The sequence below is a fragment of the Oxyura jamaicensis genome, chromosome 12, assembly GCF_011077185.1.
Source record: "Oxyura jamaicensis isolate SHBP4307 breed ruddy duck chromosome 12, BPBGC_Ojam_1.0, whole genome shotgun sequence".
Lineage (NCBI taxonomy): Eukaryota > Metazoa > Chordata > Aves > Anseriformes > Anatidae > Oxyura > Oxyura jamaicensis.
Window position 1 is genome coordinate 14,785,153 of NC_048904.1, and position 15,376 is coordinate 14,800,528.

Below are 15,376 nucleotides of genomic sequence, written 5' to 3' on the forward strand. Positions count from 1 at the left end.
TTTAAAATTGTTAACAATTAAAATGTTAACAATTAAAAAGTTAACAACTGAATTGTTTTTTTAAAAAAATCCAAAAATATCAAACAAAGGCAAGTAACCTCTAAAACTATATGCCCAAAGAACATATTTCCTGACCTATACTGTATACCATAAGCCTTTGTTATTTTAAAAAATAAGAACTGTATTGGTTAAATTAGGCTGGATTAGCCTTCCAGCCGGTATTAAAAAAAAAAATAGTCCTTTTAAGACTAAGTATTTAAAGTATTTAAATATTTTCTAAAGAAAAAAGTAAAGTAAGTTAGATATTTTATGCCTTGTTTGTATAACTAAGTCATTAATGTGTTGTGCTTTCAACCACTCAGTAAGGCTTTCTCAAAATTCTGGAGGATTTGCCAATTTGACAGCCGAGCTCCACGTAAAGTGCAGATGTATGCATCCCAGTCATCTCACACCTCCTGAGGTTTTATGAATAAAGGGGGCTTTACACAGTTTTATATAGTCCAGTCAATTTTTACGAAGTATTTTGTCTTGCTTCACAACACCTCAGAAGTGAATTCCGCTAAAGGGCTTATTGTAATAGGATTTGGTTCGTCTGGATCTTTTTGTTAAGTTTTTAAACATCAGGTAAAGTCTCAAAAACTGACTCGACCTTTATTAAGGGGCAAAGCAAAGGAAAACAAATTACTGACCAAGAGGAAATTTTTCTGCCTTAAAGGGGCACCAGCTGTCGCTGAGAACAGACAATCTGAGCCTGTCCAATAGTTCCCGTAGCCCAGCCTTCCCTGTTTCTGGTGGCAAATAGTACATCAGGGAATCCAAAGCCACTAAGAGTAGCAGTCGCTTAGCTGTTTACCCACCGATGCTTTCAGTTTCACCTGAACTTGCTACAAAATCCTTGCTATACAGCAAAACAACAAGAAGCCTCTATGCAGACACTTTAGCTTTTGAATTGATCCGAAAGATGACATTTAGAAAGCAATGTGTATAGACTCTTATTATGCAAACTCTAATCAAAAAAAGACAACAAAGATATTTTCAGGAACAAAAAGACTCATAATTAATAAGATGCCCTGTTGGAAGGATTGTTGGAGCTGAGATTGGTTTAACATAAAAGGAACCAAAGTACCATGCCACAGAAAGAAATCAATATTTATTAAATCCTGCCCGTTTGGAGTGAAATCCGTGTTCTGATGAAGTCACTGGGGCAAAAATTTCACTTCAGGACAGTCTCAGTCACAAGTGCAATTTGACTCGATCGATCGATGTAAATATAAAGGAAACAAAAACTTGACGAGAAGGAGCGCCGGGGAGTTGGTGAGCGAACTCTCCTCTTTTTGAAGGTTCTGTTGATCTGAAAGCATAATGGCAAATTCATGCCCGTTCAATAGCACGCAGACCTTTTAAAAAGCTAATTCCTGAGCGCTGTGCTCATGTGGAGCCAGCCTCCACAGACACCTGCATTCGAAGCCATTGGGAGTCGAGAATGAGAACAGCGTAAATTCTGCCTGCCCTTGAGCACAGACCTGCTCAAATGCTGTTTTAGATCCTGGTTACAAGCAGAACGTTGTTCCTGAAGCTTTTACTGTCACGTAGTTCTTACTGTAAATAACTAAGGAAACTAAAATTAATTTTCCTTGCAAAATTGAATTTGCAGTGGCTGGGTTGTTTCTAGACAGATTTTGGTATTAATTTAAGAGATACAGTTTTTATAGTCTTTCCAACTTCTCGTTATGACTCCTGCAGTTTTCTTAACCTAAAAAATTGCTGCAATGATGAACAAAGAATTATACAAGAAAAAAAAAGACATACTTTTGTATCTTTATTTTGGAATTTCTTGTTCTATTATAAATATTGAAGTATCCCTATTTCAGAAGACATATTTTGTTAATTGATTGTACATATTTAAATACGTATTTTTGCACAGGTCTTTTTTTCTTATATCCAGTTTTGGTACAATTGAGATCATCTAGTATTTATTTATTAATTAATTAAAAAAAAAAAGGAAAAAAAAAAAAAAAAGCAAATACCTTTTTATAATTTGAAGTGGTTCACTGCCAAGCCAATAGTATACCATGCCTACTTTTGCAACGGGGAGGGATGCCTCCGTTTTGTGAAAGCTGCGTCCCTTCTCACGTCTCGGGAGCTCTTGCCCGGGTCCTGCAGCCAGATCCAGGCGGCGGCAGCGGAAGCCCGCGGAGCCTGCCTGCAGGGCCTGCGGCCGCAGGGTGGCTGCGGCGTTGCTTAGAGGTTGCCTGATTCCCAGAAGACTCCGTTTAGCTAAGTGACACACTGCTTCTCTTTTTGTAGTGCTCGTGTGCGTGCGTGCGCGTTCGTGTGGGTCTCACGTGGTTTAAAACTAACGGAAAAACTGAAAGTGCCTGATCTAACTAGTTTTAAGCTTGGACTGTTTAGACAGCTTCTCCTTAAAAGACTTGAATGTTCAGTTGAAATTTCGGAGCTTGCTTTTTCCACCTATATATTATATATGTGCGTGTGTATATATGTGCCTGCATATATATACGCATCCACGCCTATACAGAGATTTTCTAAAACGAATAAGATGGGTTGACAAAAGGAAGCAAACGATGCTGGTAACTTTTGTACAATGTTTTAATTAGAATACCTTGTGTCGGAACAATCCCATTGATAATCTGTATTTGAAATAATGCCAAGGGTTTGAAACGTGGTTTTAACCAGCATTTTATTTATCTGTCCCATTCTGGGCAGGGAGGAGAGAGAGAAATGTAAATGAAATAAGTTAGAAAATGTTCAAAATACTTCATATTCCAGGAAAACAATACAAAAACCAAGTAAGTACCTCGGAAAACCTTTTAAAACTAAAAGATGTGATTTCCAAATGACATTTCTAAGGCAGTTGTCTTCCTGTAAGAGTTCTCTTGCCAAGGAATCTCTCATCTTTCACTCATTCTGTCCTGGAGGAGGGAATTGGGCTTGGAAAGATTCTTAATGTTTCACTGTTCAGCGGAAAATAATAATTTTTACATTTTGTGCAAGATATTTTACGTTTTAAAGATAATTTTAAAATGAGCACTACATAATGTCAATGTGAATGTAGGCCTTGAAAGCATCTTGCTCTGTGTTGAGCCTGGTTCTAAAAGCAATCTCCTGTGTAAGATGTGTGAATAGTTTGATAATTTGTATACATAATGAACATCTGATCAGCTGAACTCTGTGTTGGCTGCTGTATAGTACATGAACAAATGTCATGGGATAGAAAAAAATACTTTGGATATTTAAAAGAAAAATAAATATATAGTCTATTTGTTTTGTAACAAGTTTCTGTAAATAAAATAATTTATACTATTTATAAGAAAAAGTTGTGCTTTGCTTCATGAAAAAGATTAGTTTGTTGAACAAACATGTTACTAAACAAGGCAATAAAATTAGAACTTTTCAATAAATGAGGTTGGTTGCATGGAATACATGATATGTTTCTGCTTCGTTATGAAATCATTCACCATTAAAGGAAAACGTTATCTGTGTCGGTGCCTATGTGAACTAATTTCAGAGAATTGGATCTGGTCAAATTCTGTCCTTTTGCCTCAGCACTGCATGAGCTGCCCCAGGAGTCTGCCTGCTGGAATCTGAGCGTGACGTCCTGCAAGGTTTTGTGGCATCTGGGTTTTGAGAGGTGCCGGGAGTAACGCCGCGGTATTTTCCTCTGCAAATTCTGTCACTGAAGGCTCCTGCTCTTTGGTTTTCTAAGCAGAATAACAAGAAACAGCTTGTACAACGCCAAGTGCAGCACGCTGAAGGGCTGTGGGTTTTTGTGGTTGTTTTGGTTTGTTTTCGAAAAAAGCATCTTCCATTTCTTCACAGTTTAGACGCCCAGTGTGTGAATTCAGCAGGTTCAATGCTCTTGCAGGCTTTTCTCTGCATGTGACTCAGGACGATTGCATGTGGTGGATGACTTCAGAGAACAGTCTGCAAAACCGGTAAAACTCCTGTTAGGGGGGTAGGACATGCAGCCAGGCCAATGGGGTTTTTGTTTGTGGGGTTTTGCCTTTTTCTTCTTTTCTTTTTTAATGCTAAATGCTTTCTTTAGTATTTGGGATAAACGCTGCAAGCAATAAATGGGGGTCAGGCAGCAGGCAGGTTGTTTGTCTTTTTATAATGAGTACTTTTAATATTTCTCTACATTACCTTTTGTGTTGGCTGATTTTTTTTTTTCACCTTCCTGCAAATACATTTTTCCTAGCAGTAATTCCTAACTTCTGCTCCACCCTATAAACTATTGGCAGTGAAGTTGTTGTGCTGGGCTCTACAAGTGACTACAGCCTGAAGCATGCAGGAGACGTGAGTTCATGCAGCAGAGCTAGTGCTCCTTGGTTGTCATCAAATTCAGGCAAGTCTGTAACTCTGAGCCATCTGCATCTCGTTCAAAATTGTAGGATTAACTCTGCATTTAACTGCATTTGAAATAGGATTCTGTGTCCCCTGGTACTGCAAGGTGGAGAGGAAAGGTGAGGCCTGATTCTGTGTGGGAGGTGTCCCTGCCCATGGCAGGGGGGTTGGAATTAGGTATCTGTAAGGTCCCTTCCAACCCAAGCTGTTCTAAGAGGAAAATGTTTGCATTTACCCCACATAACTGAGTTCCAGGGCGCACTGACTGCATGGGGAAAGTTGCTGCTTATATTCAGGAAGAGTTTTTTGGTGGTGCGGAAGTTGGAGCCCAACAGTCGATGCGTGTTATGCAAATCCAGGTGTCAGAGAGTCTCTGTGAATGCTTTTGCGTGCACGTACGTATTTTAGGTAGCTCTGCAGGAGCACGGAGCTGGCCCCAGCCTCTGCTAGGCACAGCGAGGCCAGCAGTGACCGCACCGGCCCCCTCTGCCTCCGCACGCTGCTGCCACTTCTGCCAGCCACTGAGCCAACCGATACAAGAGCCTGCAATTGGCTTTATTTAAATGCAAATTTCTGTTGGGTCATTATTATCACGTTCTGCTGCAACAAATAATCAAACACACGTGGCTTGTGTGATCCACCATGGGACTCTTAATTTGACTGAATGCTTTTCTCGGTGCTTTGGCTGAGCGCTGCATTAGCGATTGGATTCGTTCCTAACAAGCAGCATGGGATCTTTGTCGCAGAGAAGCAGTGTGTGCTTGTTTTATTTGTGGTTTTTTATTCCTGGCCCACCAAACTTCAGGGAACTCTCAAAAACCTTTTCTGAAGTTGTTTAAATGAACCTGGATTCAAATGTTATTGCAAAGGATGAAAACTGGCCTGAGACATGCAGTCAACAGGTTGTGTCCGAGCCAGAGAGAAATGGCTGTAGCTGACATCTGTCACCAAATCCACGTAAAGTCTTTCTTGAGCATCAGCAAGGACAGCACGCTGTTGCTTTGGTTTAGCAGCTCTCCAGCAGTGCTGGAAGTGTCCATCCATCCGCAGCCCTTCCCGTCCACAACAGGTAATTTGTTTTTTCAAAAGCAAGTGACTTGTCTGCAAGACTAGAGCTCAAACTTTGGAGCCCAATCTCCAGTGAGAAACCAAGTGGAGCCATTGATAGTCCAGCAGACACAGGTAAGCCGAAGGCTATTTGCACACAAACTAGATTTCATCTGTTTTGTAGAAGAGCTTTACCCACACAACCTGAAACACCCCCACCTCCTTTCCCTCCCTCCCACGTTCCTGCGGCTTAACAGCGAGTGTATTGCAGAGCAAGGCAGAAAGCATCGTAGTGGGGTGGCTGCAGCTTGGAATCAATCTCTGGGTCTGGCTACGGCAGTGCTCGCGTTAAGCCAGCCTTCCAGAGGGAAATTGGAGAATGGCGTTAGTTCAGGGAGCTGCACAGGATGAAATTACAAGACAGAATGTACAACTTTTGCATGCGGACTATAAATCGCCGGTAAAGCGTCAGGGCTGAGGCATGAATGGGTGTGTCAGAGCGATACCATCAGAATTAAATAAATTGAAATCAAGAGATGAAATAAGTCAGAGGAAAAAGTAACGTGATCACTGGACAGTGAAAGAAAAGTTACTTCAGGTTTTAAAGGAAGCAGAAATTCTGTCACTTCTGAGCGACACAGAAATTGAAGTAGGCAGTTAAAAATGATAGAATGGAGAATGTTATGCCCTTGATCATAGATCTCACTTGATCATCTCAGGACCTGACCCAACCCCCCCGGACCCCTCAGCAGTCGCACTATTTGAAAAACAACTTTGTAGCAGATGATCACATTTTCTTTCAGGAGAGCAATGTAAGTAGCTGCTCTTGCTATGCATCCAGCTGGGGACTTCAGGAGGTGTTGCCTTTCTCTATGACTGGACATTATCTGGCATGGCTGAGAGCTGCCACGGCTGCTTTAAAATGCTTCAGGTAAAATTGCTGTGACTATTTCCTGCCAGCTCTTGCCTAAAAAGTTTTGTTAAGAAGCTCTGCAGGTACTTCCCAGCTCCTCCTTCCCAGCGCTAGGCTCAGATCATAAAATGACTGAGACAAGTCAAAATCTTTCCAAAGGGAGTCTTTAAAAATTCTCTAGTGCGATTAGCAATTTTCTAGATAATACTAAGAGCCTTGCTAGAATTAATTGATTGGAGGCAGACAAAAAAGACAAAATGATATTTATTCCTTAGCACCTGTCAGGAATGAAACCATAACCCTCTGCAGTAGTTGATCAATTGCCTTAACCTGCAGTAGTATCTTGTGACAGCTGCAGATCTAAGAGGAAGTAATTTCAAATGTAGTGCTTTGGTAATTGGCTAGCTTTCTTTTCAACAGCTAAAATGCCACGGTAAGGGAGAGGCTGTTTTAGTTCAAGGTGTTCCCAAAATTATAGTCTTTACAGTTTTCATGGTTGTATTATTGCTCTACCAGTCATTTGCATCCGTATTCCTTCTGCCTTACACTGTAACCTTCTCATAACAAAAATGTACAGTGTCTGGATAACATTCAAACTCAGCTAAAAATTTTGGCTGTTATTATGCAACTGTTTCTTTTCATTTTTGATTCAAAAACAGAAGCCTTAAAAACACAACCGTAGGACTGCCATTAGTTCTTTCTGCTTTGCTATTAAATATTGAACACTTTGTCTAGGCAGGCAAGTAAAGGAACAAAATATATTCCAAGAGATCAATTGTATCATACATTTAATAAATGAACTGGGATCCATACACCAAAACAGAACATCGCTTACATAATGAAGTGGAAAGTAAAAACACTACCTCTCCTGCTAGTATTTTTTTTAACCTACAGTATACCAAGTTATACAATATATTTATAGGATACCTCCAAAATGTTTTAAACATCTACATTCTGCATTCCCTTGCATTACAAAAATTACATATTAATTACTCTGGAAAGCTTCTGAACTCTGTTTAGCAGCAAATCTCCTTTCTTGATGGTTTCTTGGTACTGCCAATTCTTGCTATCGGGCCTAAAAATTGTGAGAAAAAAAAGGTGTTTAGAATTGAGAACGTGTTTTACACCAAGAAACTTCCGTTTATGTGGTGTGATCAAAATGTACAGAATTCAACTGGGGAGTGAAATACGATTTCTAGGAATTGATAACATACCTGTTAGTTTCTACAATCTCATTTACTTTGTCTATTTTGCAGTGTAATCGCCCAGCTGCAATAAATCTTGAAAGCTCCCTAAGAAAAGAGGAAAAAAAAGGTGGTCAAATGATACTTCACCAAGGAACTGCAGGCCTGGCAGCAGAGGACCTGCTCACATTGATGGCCTGCTGACAAAACAACACTGTCATCACACTATTCCTGAAGCAACAACCTCTGTATTTTTGTAAGGTATCTTACACACCCTAATCTTATTAGTGCTTGGGCATGAAACAAGAACAATCGCTACAGCAAGCTGAATGCAAAATATCTTAATATTTTCTTCTCAAGCCAAAATCTCATTCTTGACTTAAAGTGAGACTTATCGTTTAGCTTAGCATCAATTACTGCTCAAATTCAAAGGCAGCAGTCACACAATACGCATATTCAGAATTTATGCTGTAAGTATCTTCATGCCAGTCAATTCATTTTACAGGTCCCGTAGTAGTGTCTTATTTTCTAGTAGTTCCAAATATGTGTTGTTGTTTTTTTTCCTAATCACGTGGTGGCTCACAGGACATTGCTGATGTCAACAAACAAATTTTCTAGATATACAGTAAGACAAGTTACAACTATTACTAAATTAACGAGAAGCATAAGAGCTAGTATGACTTAAGCATTTCCCTCTGAAGCGAATGGTATTTGGTTTCTCTTGAAACACCTATTAATTCATTTCTGAATATTTCAAGCAGTACTCATATTTCTGTAACACTTTTCTACGTTAGAAAATCTGCAATTTCTTTATGAAAGAAGAATGTTTCCTGTGAAAGCATTTGAAACAAAGCGCTTCACATACATAATTAAGGTAAAAATCAATTTCTCACCTCACAATAGTTCCCATCTAAACTAACTCACTTCGCATTAGTTCTCATCTGATCTAAATCTTGGCTTTCCTTTTTTTTTGCACTAAAAAAGGAATTGGAAACCAAGACTGCAATGTATTTCTGATTTAAGTGAAAAACATCACATCCTGTTCGTGTACCAGAAAGCAAGCAAAACTAAACGAAGGAGACATGTAGGGTAGGTAAAATATGTCAATCCCTGAAGTTGAAACATTATGAACCAAGTTGTCTTCTAAGATACTAAGTTTTGTGGCTTATGAAGGTCCACAGAAATATCAATATAAAGAACTAAGTCACTAGTAAAAAACTAGTTTCTCAAATGGCCCTCAGAATGAAGGAAGTACTGGAACAGTTGTCACAAGAGACTGCTCTCAAATTATTTTCTTTCCTGAAACAAGATTCACTTATGTTTCTATGGAAGGAAGAGCTTGGCTAAATTTAACTTGGCAGGTTTAGAGTCAAAGTAAAACAAAGATTTTTATTCATGAATCATTATAAATAATTAAAATGTGGAAAGTGAGATCTTTATAAACTTAAAAAGCTGAACAACTTACTGATCTATGAATTCTACGCTGACTCCAAATGCTTCCGCCATGTATCCTAATGTCAACGACCGGTAAGACTCGAGGAGCTGGCTGTATGCATGAATTCTCATTTCCCGTACGTAGTATCGATAGTGAGGTGCAAACAGCCAATCTTTTTTCATCTCTTGCTCTACAATAGCTGAAAGGAGAAAAAGAAAAAAAAAAGATCAATTTTCTAATCTGTAAGAAGTGTAAAATATCATTGAGGTAAGCAAAATACCTAACTGCAACACCAGTTAATAATCAATCTGTGTGATCAAAACAACATTGCGTTCTTGCATACTCCTGGGCATGAAAAGCATTCTGCACTATGCATAAATAAATTTGTAAAACTGTATTAGTTCTAGAACCAGAAGCAGCAGTAAGATGCAAACAATATTGTGGCAAAGCTAATTTGTCAGCACAGAATACTTCTAGGATGTCAGCAACTCTCTCCCGCGTACTGCAGGGGGATCAACTCACTAGAAGGGAGGGCTGAAACGTGTAGCCACATCGGTGTAACATGGGGCTGAGATGTGTATCTACCTGAAGAAACATTCTTACCCAAAGCTAGGTAATGAAGTAAGATTAACTGTCTGGTTACAACACATTACTTACATGGATTTCTAGGAACTATGATTTTTACTCCAGCTGACACTTAGTTCTCAGCTTGTGAAGAAGACCAGCAGCAGAAAAACACCGGCCTACAATTTTAATCTCATCAGGCCTCGTCTTCCACAAAAGGAAGGGTTCTTTTTTGCTATTTCTAAATGTCTGTTTTTTTTTTCTATTCTAAATAAAAGAACTGTCAAGAATGAAGAAAGTTTTCTGAGAATACTTTCTTAAGGGTCACCCTTTTAAACACAAACCAGACCAGAAAGCCTGGTAGCAGCAGTGGTAACAGCAGCAATGAAAACTTCCCATGTAATTTATTTTACAGTCTGAGATTTCAGCGTCTTTCTAAGGCCTGTAATTTATTTCAAAGATCAAACTTTCAAAACTTTCCCATTTGGCCTGGTCCTTCACATAAGATGGTGCTCCACAGCTAAGTGGAAAAGAATTCAAAAATAATCAGATGTGACCTTTTGTAATGTGAAGATTTATTTTTAAATTAGCAACAAATTTCAGGTCACTGCTTAAAAGAAAGATTTTTTGTTTTCTGCATAGAGAAGCTCTAGTTCTAGACCGTAGCTACTCCACAGAAGTTGTGAATGACCTGAAACAAGCAACTGTAGCACCTGAAACACTGCTGTAAGAAACAACTTACCTAGTGACTGGAAAAAGGCTGCGTAACTGCATTCGTAAAGGGAAAAGAGATACTGTCGGACAGCAGGCAAACTATGTAGCACTTCCAGAATCTCTGCTCCTTTAATAACCTGAAAGCAAACAAAAAAAAATCATGTTTAAATAATATTACTGTCAGCATGGAGATAGAAAGAAAGACTGGGTTTGTTTGAACCCACGCTTACCTTTTCCCTAAGGTCAGGCCTGTCTAATGCAATCATGCTGACATAGACGGTGTATGTTACAAACGTTTTGTAATCCATAAGTTCATAGGACGTAAACGTTGAAACTGTGTCGAGGAAGAGCTCCGCTGCCTGTTTGAAATCTCGAATAGCCACACAGTACAGACCCTGGTACACTTTTAGGCGATTTCTCCTATCCCAGTCTCCGCCTTCTTCTATTAGACTTAAAAGAGAAAAAGAAAAAGTGACTTACGCAAACGTATTACGGAATAAGCTACATGAAACAAGTACAGTGAATCAACTGATGCTGTGATTTGAGCAAGAATAAGCTGTTTTATGTCACAACTTGCTGAAACAGTCTATACTTCATACATCTGTCAAGGGCAGCAGCAACACTTCCCCGGGGCAGGAGAAGCCAGCCACTTTTGCACAGTGCACCTCTCAACTTTAAAATGTTTATAGCTTCTGAAATTCTGACAACAGTCTTTTGAGATGTGCACATAAATATTACTGTCAACCTCAACCGTGGCAACATACTTGCACTGCTTTTGCTGCTAAAATCAAAGCTGTCCAACTAGCAGCACAGAAAAACTTGTAACAGCCAAACCACTGAAACAGCCAAACTTTCAGGAATCTCATTAACGTAAAATCGATGTGGCCAAAAGCAAGAGCACAGGCCAAGTTCAGAAGGCAGTGCACGAGAAAATCAACGCCCAAGGAGCATTCTAGCAGGGAAGAACCTCTAACATCACCTCCCAAGGCACCAGCACAGACTGGAAGCTGCAGTTTGCTGCAGTTTGCAGAGCGCTTCGTAATACAGAACCAGTGAAACACTAAATGTTAAGAACAGAGAGGGACAAGCTAGCAGTGGAAATGAGGGAAGGCCAGCTGCACCAAGGCACGCTGTGTTGACGCCGGGCTCTTGCTCCTAGAGGAGACACTGGCATTTTACCAGCCCAGCTGGATGGTGCTGGCATCAGCTGAGTTCAGCTGGCATTCCTGCACCGCACTTTGTTGTACGGGGTGATCACACCCAAAGCTGTTTTCTAACAGCTACAGAACAGAGCAGTGGGGGGGGCAGCTTCAAACCAAGTCAGCTGCTAGAAAATAACCGAAACAAAAACATTAACCTTTTTTTTTTTTCCTCTTGCCCCTCATAAAAGCCTAGGAACTCTTTAGTACAAGGTAACACCCACCCATTATTCTGTGATTCTGTCTGACAACCAGCCATTGTCATTTCCTGCTAGCAAGGTGTTTACCTTAATTTTTTTCTGCTACAGTTTCTCTGAACAGTCCCCCAGCCCAAACCGTACCTTTTTGCCTTTTCAATGTTCCGCGTGATGAGGTCGTTGTCCATGTAAAACAAGCCAATCCTTAGGAGATAGAACACGATATCCAGGCGATGTCCCAGCGCCACGGTTTTGTCGTAAGTCTTGCGGAACGCAGTCAGAGCTCCCTCCTAGCAAAACATTTTACATTAAAAGAGCTTTAAATGCAGCTAGAATATTTGCAGAACATCTGTCAAATGTACACGCATTGTGTTCCATGGACAGTCCTGTCAGCTTCACACAGAACTTTGACACTGCCTATTCTGAATAATCTTACAGAATCAACGTTCAAACCAGAAGTTAAAAAATGTAAGAGGACTGGCTTTTTTTAACTCTAAGGACTAGGGCAATCAAGACTGTAACTTGAAATTAAGTTGCATTGTGTAACTACCTTAGAAGAGCATAAAGACAAGAGGTAAATGAAAAATAAAATCTACAAATGGAAAATAAATTTCTCCCTTTTCAAGAAAAAATGTTAAAATGTTTTAATAGCCTGCTTGTTTGTTACTAGATAATTTACGTTTCAATAACCGCCCCCCCCCCCCGCTCTATCTCTCTCTCACAGAGAAACCACACTGCCAAACCAAACATGAAGCCATAAAGCCTGTGCCAGGAACCAACCTTGTCCCCGATCCTGCACAGGTACTCAGCTTTGGCCATCATGGCATCTCGGATTTCACTCTCCCCCAGGATCTTTTCAGCATCCTCTAATTCGTTGTCGAGACGTTTCAGCTCTTCCTCGTTAGCTTTCTTCATTTTGTTCAGCAGCTCCGTGTCTACCTGCCACTCAAGAGACTTGCAGAGCGCTTCGTAATACGGAGCCATGTCTGAAAGAAAAGCCAGAAGGTTTGTCACTGACTGCTGGAACACGGCTGAGTTTGGAGGGCAGGGCACTGATGGACACCACAACCAGCTACCAACGCCAGCTAGGCTCTTTCTGCAGCCAGGTACCTGTCAGGTCCACCCAGCCAGCTGCATGTTACTGAGATGCTGCAGCAGGCCTTGCCTCTCCTGGTTGGTTTTGCTGATCCTTCCTACCAGGGCTGCTTTTATACCTTTCGCACTCAGCGTTTCCCTTACCATTTATTCAGCCCCCAGCACACGCCAGGCACAGCCCATGCCTCTTACACCACCGGCACCCTGCTGAAAGCACTGATAGCCAGGGACAGGCACAGCACTGATGCCTCCAAACCCCTGAGCTCCTCCCCTGCCACCAGCACCTCACCCCTCACAGATGCTGTCAGGCTGCCCATGTCGGGGGGGTTGGTGGGGCCCTCCAGCCAGACTGTGGGCACACAGACAGACAGACAAGCAGACAGAGCCCTCAGGCCGCCCCAGGGATCTCCCCAGCCACCTCTTGCTACCAGATAGACACATCCACCCCCTGGCTGGCTGGCTGACCGGCAGACAGACTGACAGACCCAGAGACTGTCAGACAAATGGGCAAGCTGTCAGATAGTCCATTCGACAGACCAAAAGACAGAGCGATAGGCTGTCAGACAGCCCGGGAGGCTGTCAGATAGACCATCAGACCGACCCTCAGGCCACCAGACGGACCGGGAGGCCGTCAGACAGACCCACAGTCCTGCAGACGCACCGTCAGACAGACCCACAGGCCGTTAGAGACCGACGGGCTGCCAGACAGACCGGGAGGCCCTCAGACAGACCGACAGACTGTCGGACAGATCGTCAGGCCGTCAGGCAGCGCCACAGACCAGCAGACAGACTGCCCCTCAGGCCCTCAGCCCGTCTGTCGGGCCCTCAGACTGCCCCTCAGGCCCTCAGCCCGCCCGCCAGGCCGCTCCCCGCCGGCCCAGGCCCTCACGCACCGTGCAGCCGCACGGCCGCCATCAGCTCATCTCGCGCGGCGGGGTCGGGCGCCCGGGGCCGGAGGCTGAGCAGGAAGCGGAGCTGGGCGATGCGCAGGTCGGGGTTCTTGGGCAGCCCCTCCTCCTCCAGGTTCTCCAGCGGCATGGCGGCGGCGGGGCCCTGCTGAGGAGGCGGCGGCGGCGGCGCGGCCCCAGTGACTCAGCCGCGACGGCCGGAAGCGGCGCCCCGCTTCCGCTTCCGGTCCCTCCGCCCCGGCCCGCAGCGCCCCCTGCCCGCCGGGAGGGCAGGGAGGAGAGGGCTGCGCGGCGCGCATGCGCGATGTGGGGAGGGGGGAGGAAAGGGGGGAGCGGTGCGCGGGCACGGCGCGGGCTGCAGGGGGCGCGCGGGCACGCGGCGGGAGCGGCCTGAGGGGGCTGCACGGGGGGGGGGGGGGGGGGGGGGGGGCACATGGGGACAGTGCCCAGAGCCCCTGCAGCTGCCTCAGCCGGCCTCCTGCACCCCATCCCCTCAGCTCCTGCTCTGCCCCTTCCCCATGGGGCACGTGGAATAGGCAAATAATAAAAATAAATGGAAAAAGCTGTCCGTGGTTGTGAGGTGGTGTGCTTGTGCTGCGCTGTGAGGGGAGCCGAGCTGCACCCAGCGGGGTTCGGCCCCCTCTGGTCCCCACAGCATGCCCTCATGCCTCTCGTTGGGCCAGGGTTGGAAATTCGGGGACGTTTCTTGTCAGAAACAGCAGTCAGGCGTTGGGACGGGTCCTCCAGGGAGGTGGTGGGGTCACGGTCCCTGGGGGGCTCAAGGGAAGGTTGGACGTGGTGGAAAAAAAATAAAATTCCTTAACTGGGGGTGGGAAAAATAAATAAATAAATAAATAAATCAGCTTGTAGCCTTCATTGTGGCGGAAACAAACTTGTCTATGCTACCCAAGAGCATACTTGTGGCTCAGAAAGCCAGAAGGCAAAAAAAAAAAAGGGCTTTTAAAAACCCGTGTTTTGATGCCATCACATGCTGTGCGGAACTGTGACTCCTGGCGTCTTCACCACCCTCCCGTGTACTTCTCGTTTAGTTTCTCTTAGCATTTCTCCATCCCTGTGTTAAACATTTTGGTTTCCCAGCCTCGTGCTCCCTCCCCACGCACCGGTCCTGCAGGGCTGCTGCAGACCGTTCCTGCTGGATTCCACAGACGGGGCGTGCGGCGGCAGCACCGTGTCCCCATCAATTCCTCTTGGTGGAGGTGGCGCGGTTCAGCTCCGCTTGCCGCCCTAAATCAAGGCCCTTTCTCATCCTATAAGGCAAGGCGAGCATCAGCCTTCGTTTTCCCTTGGCTGTTTGTCTCTGTCATCCCTAACAGGATAACGATGCGGCTGGAGCCGGGCTGCTGCTCCTGCTTAACCAAGGATGCTCCTCCGGACGCTCTTGGCTTTTAAATGATGTCTTTTGCTGGAGCTGAGCTTTAAACACGGGGCCTCTCACATTTTGGAGTTGGGTTTCTCTTCTAGGTCACGGGAGAAATCGGTTCCTCCACTGTTGTAGCACCGCTTCTTCCCCAGATTGGTTTCTTTACGTTGGTCATGAATTATTTAGAAGTTTGCCAGCAGACACTGCTGTCTGCTGCATTTTTGATAAGTGCTAATATTTGTTATGTTGATTCTGATCTTTTTGTTTGTTTGTTTGTTTTTCATGTAAATCTCTGGCTTGCACTTTTACAGTGTTTTACAATGAAAAAAAAAAAAGGAGAACAAGTGTTTGGAGTTGGCCAGTTCCTTTGTTCT

The 15,376-nt window shown here is 43.5% G+C and overlaps 1 protein-coding gene across 1 annotated transcript; it reads right to left on the reverse strand.

Annotated features, from left to right (window-relative positions):
• Nucleotides 1–6,571: 6,571 nt before the first annotated feature.
• On the reverse strand, nucleotides 6,572–13,836 carry PSMD6 (proteasome 26S subunit, non-ATPase 6). Its single transcript, XM_035337341.1, has 8 exons — nucleotides 13,607–13,836; nucleotides 12,399–12,604; nucleotides 11,763–11,908; nucleotides 10,453–10,672; nucleotides 10,251–10,359; nucleotides 8,975–9,143; nucleotides 7,540–7,617; nucleotides 6,572–7,400 (listed from the first exon to the last, which is right to left on the reverse strand). The coding sequence occupies exons 1-8, from the start codon at nucleotides 13,749–13,751 to the stop codon at nucleotides 7,304–7,306; spliced, it is 1,170 nt and encodes a 389-aa protein (XP_035193232.1). The 5' UTR covers nucleotides 13,752–13,836; the 3' UTR covers nucleotides 6,572–7,303.
• Nucleotides 13,837–15,376: the final 1,540 nt, after the last annotated feature.

Coding starts and splice junctions, on each gene's coding strand:
- PSMD6 (XM_035337341.1), bottom strand. CDS start 13,751: ATGCCGCTGGAGAACCTGGAGGAGGAGGGGCTGCCCAAGAACCCCGAC. Junction 7,618..8,974: donor AGCGTAGAATTCATAGATCA/GTAAGTTGTTCA, acceptor CTCTTTTCTTAG/GGAGCTTTCAAGATTTATTG. Junction 7,401..7,539: donor GAGATTGTAGAAACTAACAG/GTATGTTATCAA, acceptor CACAATTTTTAG/GCCCGATAGCAAGAATTGGC.